At 39.3% G+C, this 19602-nt stretch overlaps 1 protein-coding gene across 2 annotated transcripts; it reads left to right on the top strand.

Moving 5' to 3' along the window:
• Positions 1-210: 210 nt before the first annotated feature.
• On the top strand, positions 211-19602 carry scimp (SLP adaptor and CSK interacting membrane protein). Of its 2 annotated transcripts, XM_085289781.1 has the most exons (5): positions 211-332; positions 1055-1176; positions 6420-6468; positions 9709-9785; positions 13394-19602. In XM_085289781.1, exons 1-5 carry the CDS (start codon positions 322-324, stop codon positions 14104-14106), a joined length of 972 nt encoding a protein of 323 aa, XP_085145907.1. In that variant the 5' UTR covers positions 211-321; the 3' UTR covers positions 14107-19602. The 2 variants fall into 2 exon arrangements, with proteins under 2 accessions (XP_085145907.1, XP_085145908.1); XM_085289782.1 differs by lacking the exons at positions 6420-6468; positions 9709-9785.

The following is a 19602-nucleotide window of genomic DNA, read 5'->3' as shown; positions in this document are numbered from 1 at the left end:
TCTGTGATGACATTTCTATTCTGACCAAATAAATAAAACAAAAACAATTTTCTCCAACTGAAGTATTAACACAGATGTGTAAATTTGTCATGCGTGTCTGACTCTTCTTATAGCCTCACACAAACACCCACATGATTTGGTCACTGGTGCATGACAGGGGGTGGGGATAATCCAGTCTCAGCCTTCATGTTTCTTTGGTTAGGTAAGAAAATTAGACGATGGCATGCAAAGATGCAGCACATGATGAGTCCTGTCATATCTAGACACCATCCGCTTTCACCTTCTGTTTACTGAAACTGCTGTCCTTCTTTAACCAGAGATATGGAAGAAAGGTAAGGCACTTATTTGGAGTATTTGGAAGTTGACATGTATTGAAATAACACTTTAATTGCATTTTTTTGTGATAAAAGTCATTCTATTCTTATCCATAATTAGAGATAATACTTAAAAAGTGGTTATCAGGTCTAACTGCAGTGAAAGGCGTCACGTGTCAAAGCAGACAGTAAACTGTTATGTGCTTTCATGTCCGAATATCACTTTATCTTGCATGGCTGTATTCTGAATCAGCAGTATTTGTAACTGGAAGTTGGCAGGAAGCGGCTGTGTAGAGAGGATGCCGGGCATGAAGATAAACGGGGGAACGAGTATTTATATCATTCCGTTCACAGCGATAAAGGCACATAAATACATCCGTCCAGCTGGAGTAAACAATTCACTTTAAAGCTGACCTTCTCTTTCAGCTTTAAGTAGCTCAGATACTTTGGCTGAGGTTGTCTGAAGTGAGAACAAAAACGGAGACGTTTTGATGGTTGGCAGTGCAGTTGGCTCAGAAGAGTCCCTAGAGGTTATTGAGGTGCCTGTTTGATTCTCAGAATGCTAATCTTAATACAAAAATAACCCCAGGACTTAGTCAACACAGAAAAAAAGAGGAAGTGGTTGAATGGCCTTCTTTCCGATCCCCAGCTCTGTGTATACTGAAAAGCAGCGGCTCAGATGTGCTTCTCGTGGTGAAGTGTTCAGACTTTTTTGTTTCTTTTTTAAATCCTTCAAACAGTGCGATCATGGCGTTTATCCGCAAGTACCTATGGTTATGGGTGGTCGTTGGCATGGTTTTCGTGTCTGTGGTGATCAGCATCATCTTCATGTTCATCTGCAAGTGCATATCAAGAAAAAGAGGTAGGTTTGAATCTCTGCAGCGCACCTGCCACTAAGTACTGAACAAGCCTTCATCTGCACATCAACGACATACATTTTTACCGCTTTTTTCCTGTTCTCACACAGATTTATTCTCTTCCCCTTCTTATAGCAGAAATGTTGAATTGAAACCCCGATAAGCGAAATGTCAAAACATTATGCAACAAGTGTTTGGGAGCTTTAGAGAGTGCGTGAAGGTGTTTTCCTGTAAGTTTGTGTAGAAAAGTTCATTTCAGGAATGGTGTTTGTCCATTTGGTTGTGTGAGCTGTCAGACAGCTTTTTTAAGGTGTGGACACACTGAAACTGGTTGCGTGGTTCAGGAACCGATGCCTTTTTTTCTGTATACACTGTGTACACCCTGTAGCCAAACAGTCCAGTATTTTTGTCATTCGTATTTGCTTTTTTTAGGCATGACTGCTATTTTAAGCCATGTATGTTAAGATTTTTACCGGTATTAAAACAACTTAAATAATTTCTTGTTATTCTTTTTAAATTGCTGATAAAGCTCATAAGGTAACACTTAAAAATGATGCATGTGCTTTTAATTTTTTTCCCTGTCACAAGTAGAAAGATCTAATTTCAGATGTGAGCATGTGCAGAACCCCACCATTCTGCAGTGTTAAATCGCTTGAGAGGCTTTAATCTGTGGTGGCCTTAACTCTGCTCGTGAGTCTGGATGTTCACATATGACATTATTTAACTATATATGCACAGCAAAATGAAACTTACTAAAAGTATTTTTTTTAAAGAGAAAAAAGAAAAAATTCCTAGAAGTAAAGCAAGATTGGGAAACAACACCTCAATATATTTTGCATACTGGTGTCATTTCCAGTAATTTTATTTGCACAAAAAGTGTTTTTAAAATATGTTCGTTCAGCAACCTTAGAGCTTAGTTCAGTTTGTGATTTGGAACAAGCCAGAACAAAACAGAATAGAGCTAAACTCACTTTCTAGTCTTAAGATGCTATGTGATGACAGTGAGAGGAAACGTTATATGGCACTTACTGAATTCAAGACTGATACAGTAATAAGATGCCATCATTGCAACATGTCAACCTGTGAAATTTCTTCCCTGCATGATCAGTTGTAGGTCTTATCATTGCAAGTATGACACCATCTAAGAGCCTCAGCAATGCAGCCACAAAGTGGCAGACCACATACATTTATAGAGTGTAGTCACTGAGTGCTGAGGCGTGTGGTGTCTAAAACTCACCAACGCCCTGCTGATGCAGCCTCTTCAGAGTGTCCCAAGAGCTCCGTGTCATGGGGGTGTCCATGGCTGAACAGCTCCTGTAGGTGTAACGTGTAGGTAGCCCTCTACTTTTGTCCATATAATGCATCCTAATATGGTCATCTAAGGCACATAGCTCTACACCATTGCTTTCTGTTTAAGAGGGGCAGTCAATCAGAAGTAGGATAACTTAAAGAGAGAAGAGTTAAAATGCCTTATTTAAACAGAGGAAATAACTAAGGGACCGTAAGACTGGTCGGAATGAGATTATTTTGAGCTGTGACTGGTGCAAAGTTACTCTAGTTCAAAAATAAAAAATATGGAGTTACAGGAATCCCTGTATAATAATGCATACACTATTTTTTTTCTGATACTTTAAATGTGTTTTTGGTAGCACTTTCTATTACAGCATGGTAATAAAGGGGTAATAGTAGGGTAACAAAGGGGAAACGAGAGGGTAATAATGTGGTAATCTCTAAGTTATTGCTATGCAATTACCAAAGTAATAACCATGTAATATCCAAGTAATATTACACGGAAATTTGTGTAATTGGATAATAAGGGCCCCAAAACTGTGGGTAACAATGTAGAAATAGAGCTCGGTAATAAAGTGGTAATAGTAAGGTAAAAAGGAAGTGGCAATGATGTAATAATGTGATCATTTATAAATTATTACCACTTTACCTGCGGTAGTTTCTGTGTAATAAGCACAAAACAGAGCTGCAAAATGCAAAACTGTCTGCATCTATTTAATAGCACATCAATAACCTGTTAATAACCTATTAATTAAATGTGTTTGATTGTTACCTGGAATTAATATTATGGAATTATTATGTTATTAAATAGAGACGAGCAGTTTGCATTTTGCAGCTCTGTTTCCTGCTTATTACACAGAAACTACCATGGGTAATTCAGTAGTAATAACGTAGAAATTACCACATTGTTACGTTCTTCTTTCTTCCTTGTTACCCTACTATTACCCCTTTATTACCGAGCTCTATCTCTATATTATTACCCCCAGTTTTGGGGCTCTTATTACACTATTACATACATTTCAGGATAATATTACTCAACTGTAATCACTATTGCTACCATGATATCACTTGAATATTACATAGTTATTACTTTGCTAATTGCATAGTAATAACTTAGAAATTACCACATTATAACCCTCTTGTTCCCACTTGTTACTATTATCCCTTCATTACCGAGCTGTGATAGAAAGTGCTACTGTTTTTTTTACTGTAAATATACTGCTTACAGTATATTTACAGTATACTGCTTGTCCTGTGATGGTATTGTACGGTCTCACCTCTGTATTATGCCCTCAGGTAACTGAGGTTATGAGCCCACGAACCTCTCTCAGTGACCTGGGCTTTACTGTTATTTATCCTGGACTTAGGAATAATCTTCCTTCCATATAAGAATCTGCCCACCAACTGGCCGTTTTGAATCACCTTCCTCTTTTTAGTTCCTTTTAGTCACTCATGGTTTGGTGTTTTATTTGACTGTTTTTTGTTTTTTTTTTTTTTTTTGACTGGCTTGTTTTTTCTTTTTAAATAATTCATTTCTGAAGATCTGGCATTGCAACCATCTCCTGTGGGTGAGAATAAAATGAGTTTGAAATGTACACTCTGTACATTAGGTCATGTTGTGTGCCTGTCTGTTATGTCAGAGACATTCATAAAGTTGCTTCTCAGTGAAGGAAGGTTTTTCTTTATCCAGGTCATGACTCATGTACTGTACAGACTGTAAAGCAAGTCTGGGATTTTTAGGCTTTATGAATAAACACCCGGTTCAGAAAAACGTAGCTCCTTCCAGAGAAAGCTGCAGTCAGATTTGTGGAAGTTAAGAGTTGAAGCCACTCATCTTCAGGCTTGACTCACCAGAATCACGCAGAACATGAGGGCAGCGTTGAGACTTTGCCATTGGAAATGCATTGCATCAGTGTTGAGGCGAGAGATCCAAAGGCAGGACCTTCCACAAATAACAGCAAACCTTTATTCATGCTGAAAAGTCTAACACAAAGTACAAAAAATGTACAGGCAGAAACCAACAAGTCCTCCCTGTAACAAAGACTAAGGGGAAGGACAGGGCTATATATTCAGATACAGTCAGGACGAACTGAGCAGAAGCAGGAAAGGAGACGTTACAAAATGTTTTGCAAAAAAGAAATGATGAAACCAGAAACATACAGAAATTTTTTTTTTAAACAGAAATCACTAGAGTGTATGAAATGTTTATTTAGCTCCACTAAAAGCAGGTGTCAGGGGGTTTGACGCTGGGGAAAATCTTGGACAGATGGACAGTAGTCAAAGAGCTAGACAAACTATTGGTTTCTTTGTCTTTTCTAGTTCTTTGTGGTTTCTAGTGATATTTTGTCTTTTATTTGTGATATGAGGTGATCAGCAAGATTGAAAGAGGCAGTTTACATGACCTGCTGTGATGTGAGGTTTGCCAGGCAGGAGTCAAAGAGGAAGCCCACAGATGAGATTCATGGATGTAGTGAAGGAGGGCATGGGGTGAGGATGTTAGGGATAGGGTGAGATGGAGGCAGATGATCTGCGGTCATGACCTCTAAAGGAGCATCTGAAAAAAGAAGTTTCCTCTGTGTTTCACTGTCTCATCTTTTGTTAGCACCTGTTCCTCTGCCTCTGTGGCTGCTGTGAGCTTCTTGTCCCTGTGTTTAGCGTTGTTTCGTTTCCTGTGTCAGTTATGTTTCATGCCGTTTGGACCATGCTGATTGCTTTCACAGGTGTGTTATCCCTTTCCCCCCGTGCGTCTCATTTTCAGTATACTGCATGGTTTTTGTACACATCATTGTAAAAGTAACTAAGCTGTTACGTTATTATAAGTGTCAAAATGCAATATTGTTTAAATTCTAAAGCCTAAACCCCCCAGAAATCAGAGAAAGTAGCTTCATAGTATCTAAATCTAGTTTTGCAAGTTCAGTGTCACTAAACGGTCCACCTAATGCTAAGTCCTGTGACCTGACATTGTACTGCAGAGATAACTTTTTTTGTTCTCAGCAGTTTTATGGGGCCCCTCAAGACAGATCAGAGTGGTTATAAGATCTTATAGGAGGTAAATGTTATCTTGACAAGAAGAAAAAATAATGACATCTTTGCATCAAATGTCCTCCATTATTTTATGAATCCTTTCATGTTGTTTTTTTCCGTGATGGGTTTCAAGCTGTTGGCGACCAGCATCATTAAACAGAAATCTGGACACCTGACACACAGGATTGGTTCATTCCACTTATTTACTATACCCTTAGGTGCAAAATAAGTTAGAGCAAACTGAAATGACCGTCAGACACCAGTTTCATTTTTAACTCAACTACCTCTTTTTTTAAAAACTCACTGCTAAACCAACACATGCACGTGTTCACCACAAATCATAAGCCGGAAAGGGAAGAGAAACCAAACCATGACACACTAGAAGCTAAACTACTTACTTTAAGGGTTTGTTGCAAGCCAGAAGAACAACTATTATAATTGTATGAATTACTATTATTAGGGGGTGCCCTCTGGATCTGATTAGCTTAGATGAAACTTTAATGATCCCTGTGGGGAAACTGGGCTGCATCACCACAAAGCGGGGCTTCGTGCTGGTTGAGCGTATGCACATGTATAAAGAGCTAATAAAATACAACACAGACACTAATCATAGGTAACAGCATGTGGAGATAAAAGAACACTGTGCATTTGAAAACAGCAGAGTTGTTTGTTTATTCATTTATGCATTTAAATATGGTTTGTTTAGATGCTTTAAACATACTTAAAAGTACTTTTTTCCCCATTTTATCCTATTTAAATACTCTTATATCATATTTGCATTTATTTTTCTCCTTTGTTTGTAGCAACACAATCCAAATCTGTTCTTGCTGAGCTGTGAATAAATCCATTTAAATGGCCTTTAGGTGCAAATATATTGATCTTTTTTCCTAATTGACTTTGAATTAACTGTGTTTTCTTTTTTCCCCCCCAACAGGCCAACACAAAATCCCCACTGTGAAAAACGAATTCAACTTCAAAACTGAGTAATGCATAAATGTATACTTATCATATAACAGTGAATGTACACAATGGATTGTACTATACTAAAAACAGGCGCAGGTTTACATTTAAAGAATCAGACTTGTTGTTTTTATTGCTATTGTCTGACTTATGCTTCAGTGAGAAGTCTATGTCGCTTCTATGTTTATTGTATTTATTATTAAGCAGTGTTTTTATCAAACGGGGAGCTATTTCTCCCATTTTCATTTGCAATGCTAAGCTAAACTAACCAGAAAAAGGGCTTCAGTGCTGAATCATGAAATTCCCAACACAGCTGATGGTGTTTTCAACAAGCAAAACTAATTTTAAACCAACTTTATTAGCACAAATTGTTATATATTGTGTGTTTAAATTGACTCTGCATAGCTAGCTATAATGCTAACTGTAAGCTGCATTTGTAACAACCACACAGTATATATACAGTCTATAGCAAAAACAAACTTTCAGACATGAGTTCTTACTGAAATACAGCTGTTTTAATATTCCTTGGAAAAAAATCACAAGCAAATATGATAATACATACAGCAAACATGCTAAAAATAGTGTATTAGCTAAACTACTTCCACCATTCACTCTGTGGGCTGTGATGTTCTGACACATCCAGGATGTAACCAGTATAAAAATATGATACATTATAAATGTAGTTTTTTTTGGGGATGAAAAAACTTGGCTGGGCAAGTATAGTATCAAAATCATTTTCCCTGTTCCCTGACATCTGCGTAACCATTCATGTAGCGTAATAGTAACATACAAAAAGTAACCAGTTCCCCACTGCAGTACCATCCACACATTCTCTTCCTCTTATCCTTGTTAGGGTCGCGGGGGGCAGAGCCTATCCCAGCTGCCATAGGGCTACAAAATATGTCAGCATATGTTACATTTAGACTTTAAAAGTTTATATGTCACATTTATGGTGTTCTGTTACATTTTTACAAAGTTGCAAAAAAATCTCTATGTGGTTTGGTTACTTTCCAAGCACAGCACTGTAAAAGCCAGTAATGTAAGACACCCCCCCCCCCCCCCCCCCCAAAAAAAAAAAAAAAACCCCAAAAAAACCCCAAAAAACAAAACAAAAAACAGTATTTTTGTGTTCATAGAGATGAATTTCTTGGGGTTTTTTTATTGAGCTTGTAACTGATAGATTTCAATTGCGCTTACATGCAAACATTACTTGAGAGTTGTCATTCATACTAGACATGATACAGTCAGCGGTTGCTAGGGAAGTGTGTGCCTTCTCCAACCGGTTAGCAGTGGTTCTTTGAGGTTTCTGGCTGTCACTGGGTGAAATTGATTGCAAACATGTCACTGAAACCAAAAACCTCCCAGTGATTGTTTTGGTTGCTAGCAGATTTCCATGGTTACCTGTAATTTTTCATGTCAAGGATGACTCTCTAATACCAAGGTACAACGAGTTACAGTAATCCAGCTCAATTGTAATAAAAGCATACATTACTGTTCTGAATTTATCTTTTGACAGGATGGGTTTTGACCAGTTGCCTCAGATGAAATAAGCTGGATTTCACTGCTGCTCTGACTTGACTGTCAAATCTAAAATCCCTATCCATTTTAAAACCCAAATTGGTGACAGTGGGCATACTGTGCTAGACTGTCCATGTCCACAGGAAAGGACTCACTGGTGACACCCAATAGAGCCATGGGGCAGGAGATATAGGGAGAAAACCAGAGGTCAGAATCAAAATACTTTATCAAACCCCAAGGAAATTATTGGGTTATAGTTGCTCCAAGGCGATAAGAACAGTAGCAGACTGAACTAAATTACAAAATATAAGAAATAATGGTAATATATACAAATAACACAATTATAAATATCCAGAAAATTACAGCGATTTAATATATATGATTGACATTTTACTCTAAACAGTAAAACTTTGTTATTTTCACCCTAGAGGATGTGTAACTATTACACTGTGTACTGTGCATTAGTTGGAAGTCCACATATTGATCAGCATAGGAGTGTTAGCATAACATGCAGTATATGACATTTATGTTGTACTATTTGGAAACTTTTTTCTGCAAGGCTTCCAAAAAGTCTCTGTGTGTCTGTATATTTTACGACCACAGCAGTGTAACCAGTTGATAATGTTACAAACTTGTGACCAAATGTAACACTGAACTAGCAGCTCACTCTTACCACAAAACTTAAAATGACAGCAAGACTTTGTAACTGATATATTTCAGTAGAAAGTATAATTCATGTCTGCATCATGTATCCAAACCAAGAAAATGTGCAAAAAACAAGGAACCAGAGCTTTAAAAGTACTATTGTGTTAAACATTATATTTTAACCCAAACACTGATTCTTTTCTAAACCTAACCAAATAGGTTTAATAGGCAAAGGTAAGAAAGTTGGTTATATAAGTAAGTTAAAAACAGTTATGTGCTAAATCTCAGCAGTTTTAATGGCTAAAATTTAAAAATGGATAGTTTTTTCACTTAATAATAGATTTAAAAATTAAATGAGTGTGAAAGTCTGTGACATGCAGTATTCAAAGTTGGGTCTCTAGTGTGCACAGCCAATTGGCTTGCTCCGCTACCTATCCCTCCAACCTACAAAATTTGTGCAAGTGAAAAAAAAGTATAATTTTGTTCACATGGATACAAATCAGATTTGGGCCAAACCAGAAAAGTGCTGTTAATTCACAAATAAGTCCAAAACAAAGAATTCTATTGGCTCTTTAACAGCAACTGTACCACAAATCGTGAAGGATCTTTTAAAGCAGCAGCAGCTGGCTTTTCCACAGACAGATGGAAAATCATGTTCAGTGGAAAGTTCATGTCCAAAAGCAGGAATTAAAAGTTGTGACTTCATGAACTACCATCAGACTGTGTTGGGCATTTTGTGTTTTGAGTTTCATTTATAATTTCTAGTTCTTTATGTTATTCACTCAGCTTTCTCTCTGTTGCCACATTTCAGTCCGTACAAGTCATCCCATATACATTATTAATATTAATATTATTATTATCATAATCAATATTCATTTAAACAAATGATGCATTTAAACATTTATGTTTCCCCATATTTTCCATATACTCCATATATATATTTAAGGGACCATGTAGCTTAAACATGTCTGTTGTACCAAAGTAAGCTCTGCAGACCTTACACTACTGTGTGCTCACATCCAGATTCAGACATTGCAGACTTTACATTCTTTAACGTAGATTTTTTCGCTTGACATTTTCTCTTGTCTGCACATTTGCAGGAGCAACAAATACCAGCAGAGAAACATTGAAACGGGCACTCCACCTCTACCTCCGCGGACACAGTTTCTCATGGCAGGCAAGACTTTATTATATCTCTCAGTGGCTCCTACAGATTGCCCCTCCTCTTATGAAACCACGCTTCCTTCTCTCACTTTCAGATCTTTGAAATTAAAGCCTCATCCAGTCTGCCATTTGACCATAAACCACAAACTAAAGGGCAGCGCGTGTTCACCAGTTTACATGGCAGTGACAGTTTTATGCACAAGATTCAGATCCAAGACAGCACCACATAATCTGATCCAAGCTAAGGTTTCAAACTTACTAAGAAGTGTTTATGATGTCTGTTTTGTCAAGGATTTGGGCCAAACAAGGAAAGTGCTCCTTATTTTACAAGTCAGACCAAAACGAAGAGTATTTTTGGCTTGATGTAATTGTAACTGTACCACAAACTGTGGAAGGATACACAGCAGTCTGCTCCTTCTCATTTTTAAATTCAGACTTATTAAAAGTAGAATAGGAGTCAGAGCCTTCACCTTTAAGACCTCAGCTCCCAGTTTGGATTTGAGAGACGCTACCTTTAAGATAAGGGTTAAAGCGTTGTTTTTTGATAAAGGGTTCGATCAGGGACCATCTTTACCTTCTTGATAACCCTTTCAGGCGGCTGTTGCTGTGAAATTGAACTGAGCTGAACTGAATAACAGAAAACATTTATGAGTTTTAAAAATGTAAAGTCAAACTGGTGAACTTCACAAAACAAGTAGTAACCTCAAGATGTTTAGCCCAGCCAGCAGCTGACAAACATCAATAATATGACAAGCTCAGGCAAGGAAGAGAGAAAGACTTCTATTTTGACTTGCTATGCCTGCCTTAGCTGTAATGCTAAGCTACAGGAAGCACAGCTGTTTATTACAGTTTTTTCTGAATGCTTAAACCCTAACTGTGATTCCTGTAGCACAATCTCTAAAACTATTCAGACTTATAGCAAAACCACTCACTGAGTTTGCAAAACTAAAAGCACAAAAACTGCTTTGCACTCAGTTTGCAATTTTGTAACACACACTTTGCAAAACTGTAGGCACAATTCACTGCACAACACTCAATTACCAAATTTCCAACACACTCCTAGCAAAAGTATACACATGTATGGCTATCATTAACACTAACTTGCCAACTGTCTGGCACACTTTCACATGTGAAAACTTTTTTAGATAATTAGTTCACTTTGCAATCAGCCTAAGCACTATAATACAGGTAAGCTGTGTGTGCGGAGTACAATGGAGGGAGCAGAAAGAGTGAGAAGTAGAGGAGGCCGAGGAAGAGGACGTGGAGGTGAAGAAGTAGGATGAAGAGGACGACAAGGACAAGGAGGAGCAAGAGGAAGACGAGGAGGAGGGAGAGGAAGATGAGGAGGGGGGAGAGGAAGGGTAGGAAGAGTAAGAAATAGAATTGCTGATGACATCAGAGCTACAATAGTGGACCATGTAATCAACCGTGGAATGACCCTGAGGGTAGCTGGCCAACGGGTCCAGCCTAACTCGAGCCGCTACACTGTAGCAAGTACCATAGGGACATCTTGAAATGAGAATCGGTTAGTACAGTCACTTCGCACAAAGATTTGTAGCACTGCCATATGCCAATGAGAAACACACCAATACCATTGATGTAAAAATACTGAAATTGTTACTTTACAGAATTGCTAGATGACCAGATGCTGGGGCAGAGGAAGCATGTTCACTGCAGACCAAGTAACCCATATAGTCATTATGGCGATTGCAAATAATCCTATACTTGGAAATAAACACTTGTGTTTGTTTTGATGTACTTGAAGTTTGGATCCCTCTATGCTTATGGATCTATGACAGAAGTATGAGCTCAAACTGACATAGCCTACCTTGTGCACAGAGAAAGCAAACGCCAGATGTGTTTTGTATTCATACCATCGGTGTGCAGTTGGCGCATTGTGTGCTTAGTAGATGATGGCTTGTGTGTACTGTTTGATACGGAAACACCATTTTTACGAAGGTGTGAAGAGTTAATCTAGCTGTGTTCGCTTTTGCAAGAGAACTACAATGTTTTGATGATTGGGTGACAGGTTTTCTTATTTGTGTGAAGAGTTTTGCAAAATTAGCCAATAGTTACAAAAAATGTGCTTAAGCAATCAGAAAAAACTGTAATCACAGCTCCGCTAACCACATAAAACACAGAACACATACAGCTGCAGTAATGTTATACACTAACACAAAAATGGCTAATCAACACCGGATAACTGTAACTGCCGTATAGCACTAAAGCCTAGAACACATAAACATCACGTATACAGTCCCATAAGTCATCGGGTCATTTATGTGACATCAGCAGTTTACAAGTAGTAATATTTAAGTATTACTAGTATTAAAGTATTAACAAGAATTGCACTTAAGAAAAAAACTGAGGGGTCAACAGAAAGTTTTCTCTTTAAACAAGCTGAGAAAGTTGATTCTGTTGATCTGAATGCAGCGTTTTCAGCAGAAGAGTGACTTCTTCAGTCTTGGCTAACTGCAGGTTTCCCCAACCTTATAAAAATTTTCATAACGAACAAAACTAGCACCTTTGACTAACGATGGGCTGTGAGGTCGGTTTCATTATGATTGGTATGCAGTGGCGGTCCTAGCCTGTTTGGTGCCCCGGGCGAACACTCCCCTTGTTATTGATCCCTTTACCCCGAGTCCTAAAGTGTAGATTTATTTTCTTACTCTTCTTATATTTATTGTTTATTTTCTTGCACTGCTGTAACTGGAGCCTCGTCGTCTCGTCTCTCTATATGCTGGACTGTATGTAGTGGAGATGACAATAAAGTTTACTTTGACTTCAGCAGCGAGCAGGCGCACCGAGGGCTCTCGCGCTCACTTTTCGCATATAGAATTTCGAAAAAACATCGGTGCAAATTATAAGTCTGTATCATAATGTCTGGTGTTTTCGTGTTTGTTGTATGTTTTTATTTTATTTTATTTTGCGAGTTGGTTATTAGATGCTCACGGTGGCACGGTGTTTAGCACTGTTGCCGCACAGCAAGAAGGTCCTGAGTTCAATTCCACCATCAGGCCAGGGTCTTTCTGTGTGGAGTTTGCGTGGGTTTCCTCCGGGTACTCCGGCTTCCTCCCACCGTCAGCTGGTTTGGTAACATACTTTTCCCCCTTGTGACCTCTAGTTTCCAATGAGTCACTGACCAGTCCAGTCTAGGCCTGCATGACTAGGGCTGAAGCTAACAATTTTACAGCGACTGTCAGCAACCTCCAGCAACCACCCAGCAATCACTGAGGAATAGCATATTTTTCCCAGTGTGACTGGGGCCTTAGGTATAGCCTCAGGCTGCTGGGAGATGTGCAACAATGCACTGACCATCTCTTCTCCACCCCGTTGTGTTTCTTCTGCCATCACTGTAGGGTAACTTTTATTCTTTTTCTTTCCTTGTTTTTGGTCTCTCTGTGCTCTTCTTTTCTGTCCTCTCTTTCCCCTCACCCCCATTGCTTCCCACAGCCCCTCCCTGAGTATTTTTTTGTTGAGGGTCTCGTCCTGTTAAAGGAACGTTCTTCCTCCCCACTGTTGCCAAGTGCCAAATCTATCTGTAACAATCTTCTACTGACCAGCTACCTATATGCACTGCAACAATAAAATTAACCTTAAATATGGAATTTGCTGTTTCAGAAGCCCAAAGCTACGAGAACCTGGCTGAGGAGAGCCAGAGCATCCACGACTACGAGGATGGCAACTGTGAGCAGAATGTAAGCAACCACGAGGAAAGCATCCACGACTACGAGGATGGCAACTGTGAGCAGAATGTAAGCAACCACGAGGAAAGCATCCACGACTACGAGGATGGCAACTGTGAGGAGAATGTAAGCAACCACGAGGAAAGCATCCACGACTATGAGGAGAGCACAGAACTCCAGGCTGACTACATCAAGATGGAGGGAGACATCATGTTTCCTCCTCCTCCAATCTTCAACAGCATGAGCGGTAGTGTTTTGGAGGCCCAAAGCTACGAGAACCTGGCTGAGGAGTGCCAGAGCATCCACGACTACGAGGATGGCAACTGTGAGCAGAATGTAAGCAACCACGAGGAAAGCATCCACAACTACGAGGAGAGCACAGAACTCCAGGCTGACTACGTCAAGATGGAGGGAGACATAATGTTTCCTCCTCCTCCAGTCGTCAACAGCATGAGCGGTAGTGTTTTGGAGGCCCAAAGCTACGAGAACCTGGCTGAGGAGAACGACTATGTGGAGAGCGTGGACAATCAACCGGACTATGTGAAGATGGACAAGGAAGATCAAGCAGGAGACAACACCTCCACGGAAGACTATGATGACATCGGGGGTGAAGAAGACGATGAGGAGGACTATGATGATGTGGGATAAAACCCAACACAACGAGATGGAGACAGTTTTGAATTCTGCTGAGCAGAGATTATCCTTACTGAAGATTTCTCTTGTCTTTTTGTATTTTTTTAATAACATTCACTGAAAAAAAGAAAATAATTGAAGTACTGAAGACACTGAAATCTGCCGAGTGGTGTCGAGACAACTGGTTTGATCTTTAAGACGGTGATTCTTTTTAATATATCGAAAAAATTCTGTTTTTCATCTGAATGTTGGAATTGTTTGTTTTTTTACTGAATACATTAACAAGCAGTGACTTGCACAGGGTCCCAGATTAGGATGATATCTGGATTTGCAAACTACACATGAAAGCAATCAAACTATATTTCTTTGTCTTCTTCTGACTTAAATGTCAGAAGAAACTCTTTAGTTTTAAACATGAAGCTTTTGCATATATCATGTGTAGATCATTCCCATGGTTTTTGAGAAGGAACAGACTATGTTGCTGGTGGCTTTCGTTATGCTCAGTTTGGCGAGATTTGGTACTTTTTTAATGAGCTGAATCAACTAGATCAACAGTGTAAGTAAGGTTTTTGCTGTATGAAACACAAAAAACTATTGGAGCTTCAAATTTGATTCTAACTAAACATAAGACATGAAATCTGAAAGTCTGTAACTGCAACAGCCTGAGATGTTTTTCTTTCTTTATGTGTTTGTTGATTTATTTATACACATGAACATTGATATAAGATTAATATGTAATTTTTGGGGGGATTTTTGCTTCTTTTCTAAACTAAATATCAGTGTAAAGGGGGTCTCCCCCTGTCCAGATCCCAAACATTATCAGTGAGGCGTCTGACTATCGATCATATGGTGGGTTTGTTTACTTTTGTATATCAGTTGGTCCGTTTGAGTGGTTAATAAGTGGGCAGTGATGACATGTTTGCATGATCAGATCCCGGGCAGTGAGTGAGTGGGGCACAGGGGCAGTGATTACAGTGGTTGGTTATATGTATGCACAGTATCTATACAGTCCTGTGAAAAACTAAGGATTGATTTGTGATTCAGTAGCTTATAGATCCACCTTCAGCAGCAATAACTCAGAGTAACTGTTTTGTGTATGACTTTGTCATGGTTGTGAAAAAACGTTGCTTCACGTCTTTTGTTTACGTACAGCTCTCTTGAGGATGCGCCACAGCATTTCAGTCGGGGTCAGGTCTGCACTTTAATTCTTTTCTTTTATTCACCATGATGTTGTAGATTTACTGCTGTGTTTGGGATCATTGTTCTGCTGAGTCAGCGAATTTGGGCCACGCTTTAACTGCTGGACAGATGGCCTCACATTTGACTCTAGAATACTTTGGAAAATACTTTGGCACACAGAGGAGTTCATGGGAGACTGAAAGGTGTCCTGTGACTGTGAAACAAGCCCAAATCATCATCCCTCCACCACCGTGCTTCACAGTTACTATAGTGTGTTGGTTTTTGCCAGATGTACTTTTGCACAATGTCCTTACATTTGCAAAGACATTGTTCTTGAAACTTTGTAACCGTAATCCATGCCACCATGTTTAATTTAGACAGAAGAGACTTTCTTCTGGCAACTTTTTGAACAAACCATACTTGTTCAGTCTTTTTCAAACTGTAGGCAAGGCAAGGCAAGTTTATTTATATAGCACAATTCAACAGCAAGGCGGTTCAAAGTGCTTTACAGAGACATTAAAAAACAAAAACAAATAAAAAGCATGATTTAACATGAGAAAAAAAAGGAACAGTAGATAAAATCAGTAGTTAAAATGTACGTTTTGAAATTTAAGCTTAAAAGTAAAACAGTGTGGATTTGGTGCTTTATTCAAATGCAGCTGAGAATAGGTGAGTCTTCAACCTGGATTTAAATAAACTGAGTGTTTCAGCTGATCTGAGGCTTTCTGGGAGTTTGTTCCAGATATTTGGAGCATAAAAGCTGAATGCAGCTTCTCCGTGTCTGGTTCTGACTCTGGGAACTGATAAAAAACAGGATCCAGATGACCTGAGGGATCTGGAAGGTTCATACTGGGTCAGGAGGTCACTGATGTATTTTGGTCCTAAACCATTCAGAGCTTTATAGACCAGCATCAGAACTTTAAAGTCTATCCTCTGACGGACAGGCAGCCAGTGTAAGGACCTCAGAGCTGGACTGATGTGGTCCACTTATTTGGTCTTAGTGAGGACTCGAGCAGCAGAGTTCTGAATGAGCTGTAGTTGTCTGACTGATTTTTTAGGTAGACCTGTAAAGATGCTGTTACAGTACTGTACTGTCATGAACTTCAACATTTAACATGCTATCTGTCGCCCGAGATCTGGCACTGGGTTTTTGCGGTTTCATTGAGCATTGCACCGTGTGACCCTGGCTGAATTTCCTGGGACGTTTACTTCTGGGAATATCATGGCGTTATGTTAACACATATCTAAATGCTCCAGATCAACAAACTGCCAAATCGTCTGCTTTTGTAGAGGTGCTCACTCTCTTGGCTGTCTATTAACTGGAGTTTCCCCTGATACATCCAATGGGATGTGAGTGTGTGAATGTTAGACAAGGTGTTTGGGTACAGAAAAAGCATGTGTGTGATTGGGTGAATGAGGTAGCAAAAAAAGCACTTTGAGTGCCCAGTTACAGTAGAAACGTGCTGTATAACTCCATTTACCATTTGATTCATGTGGAAGCAGTAAAGATTTACTCAGTATCTCACAGGACTGCTTAGAGTCCCACATGACTGTGTAATACCTACCCATATTTAAGCTGTATGTCAGCAGGAACCAGGGTTATAACCTTATGTGTATTTATATGAGATGATGATGAGATGAGATAGCCTTTATTTGTCAGTTGCAGGTCTTTTGCCCACAACCGAGGTGACAGACCTTGCCGACCATACATACAATACAAACATCACATTGGGGAGACAGGTCAGGCCAGGTAGCGAGGAAAAAAAACATTGAAATGTGCAACACAAAAGGATAATACAGGAATGCACAGGTATCAACACACCATAACACAATAAACACAGACAAGCAACATGGGAAAGAGTTCCAGTGTGTACATCTGATCTGGGACCGCTACAATCTTTCGACTGCGCCTCCAGCTGACCCGATGTCCACATCATGTCCACACCTAACCCCCGATGTCACATATTTTGGGTGACTCATCACAGATTAGGAAGTTACCAGCTTCTTTACCTGTGCAGGTGGCAAGAGGTGCAGGTGAGGCTGGAGAGACATGAGAAACAATGAGAGGAGGTGGTAGATTGCTCTCCATCCTCGTCGAGAGCTCTTTCTGCTTATGTTGATTCATCTTGTAGATTGCTCTGAGGTTGCCTTTTGTCTTTAATTCATTGTCATTTGTTAATAAGATTTTTGTTAATAAATGTCACTTCTTTGCACACATTCCTGCCTCGAGAACTGCTTCATAAACACTCCTTTAAAAACTTTGTGGTCTCAACCACCTTCTGCGTGGGGTCTGGTCTGTCAAGGCCTATTATGAAATCTCAGGTGTTTTTGACTTTATAATCTTGCTGTTTTGAAACTGGATGTGACGACCGAGCAAGCTGTGGCTCTAACTTTTAAACTGAACCCTCACTGACTAACAAACCTGTCAGCCAATGCCCTGAGTAATCCTCCTTTCTAAAACTTAGAATGACTAAAATGTACAAAATGGACTCAATGTTATATCCGATATGATCTGTAATGACTGAGTTTTTATCATTATTTTGTGCTACGAAGCTTCAGTTTTATCAAAAAACTATTTAAAATAACCAAAATGGTAAGCCACACTGTTACACACACGCTGTGGTTTGCTGCTTTAAATACTCACTTGAACATGAAATAAATACATTTGAAGACCAAAAAAAAAACCCCGCAAAGAAGTTTTGATGAAAAAAAGATGACAATACTGAGCTATTGTTGGCTTAGAGTTATACAGCACAGGGAAACAGCAGCAGTGGTGGCATTTTAACTGACATCAACAAAATAACTTGTAAGTAACAGACACATGATCAACGCAGTGGTCAAAGTGAAACTGTAAGTTTAATTAGAGTTACTTTTACAGATGGTGTCATACTGTGCATGCTGGTTCCCTTTAACCCAGACTTTTGGATAACTAATGCCTGCTGAGGATTGGAGAAAGTCTGTAGGAATTCTGGTGTATGCTTCTCCCCCTGTAGCCACACTGCCCCCTGTGGGGAGGTTTGCCTTAGCACCTAATTGACTGTAAATATAATTTCCTTACAACCCAAAAAGATATAGGGCTGAAGGAAGTAACATAAAACTAGATGTGGGAACACGAGGAGGCTGTTTGGGTCTGTTTGAAAAGCTTTATTGCCAAGATTTTTACATTTTTCAAAGTCATTCAGAGGAATGACCTTGAAAAACTTATTCATGCATTTATCACCACTAGACTGGACTACTGCAACTCTCTCTACTTGGGCCTCAGCCACTCTTCTCTCTGTCATTCGCAGCAAAACGCTGCTGCACACCTTTTAACTGGTACTAGAATGTATGATCACATCACTCCAGTTTTAGCTAACTTGCATCGGCTCCCTGTCAAATATCACATTGATTTTAAAATCCTCTTTCTTGCTTTTAAAATTTTAAACTTGGCACCTAGCTATCTAACTGAACTCCTCTATTTGTATAACCCCAAAAACGCACTAAGATCTTCTAGTCGTGGTCTCGGCTGAAGTCCAGAGGTGATCGTGCCTTTGCAAATGCAGACTCTGGAATAACCTTCCTGTTGATATTTGTACTTCCGAGTCTATTCAGTCTTTTAAATCACGTCTTAAAACTCACTTTTTAACTTTGACTTTTGAATAAAACTGGTTTGACTATCATCCGGCTTGTTTTTTTATGTTTGTTACCTGTGTTGTTTGTTGGTCTGTTTTGTTTGTTAATGGTTTGTTTTATCTTTTCATTCTCTTTTTGGCTGATTGTGAAGCACTTTGGTCAACACTGTTGTTTTTAAAATGTGCTATAGAAATACATTTTGATTTGATTTGTGTTAGGGTGCCTGGGTTGTTGACCCAGTGTTCTGTGTTTTTGGTTCTTTGATTATGTTTATTTCATTATATTCTAGCTTTCTTTGTTTTATGGGTTATTGGATTATTCTAAGTGTAGGTTGTCTGTGTGGGTTTTGTTAGACTTTTAGTCTTCTGGTTTTCTGTCTGTGATCCATAGTTGCTGTCTCCCCTGTCTGATGTCTCCCTGTGTCAAGTCGGCGTCATGTTTCCTGTTTTACTTTGAAGGTCTGTGTCTTATGTCTCTGGTTTTGCTTCCTTGGTCTCGTCAGCCCTGATTTATCCCAGCTGTGTTTCCCTCCTGTCTCTCATTCCCTGATTGCTCCCTCTGTATATTTAAGCCCTGTGTTTTCCTTTGTCTGTGTTGGGATTGCCATCACCCTATGCTGTGTGGGCTGGCCAGCTGCCTGCCATTTTCTTATCTGTATTTTCAGTTTGTTTAGTTTTCTGTTCGGCCTCTCATCCAGCAATAAAGCTGAGTTTGAGTTCA

The sequence above is a fragment of the Mchenga conophoros genome, linkage group LG10 (assembly GCF_057382185.1).
Source record: "Mchenga conophoros isolate Kocher_MC1m ecotype Shallow Benthic linkage group LG10, M_conophoros_male_GT1.1, whole genome shotgun sequence".
NCBI classification, from domain to species: Eukaryota; Metazoa; Chordata; class Actinopteri; order Cichliformes; family Cichlidae; genus Mchenga; species Mchenga conophoros.
This window is presented reverse-complemented; position numbering and strand designations above follow the sequence as displayed.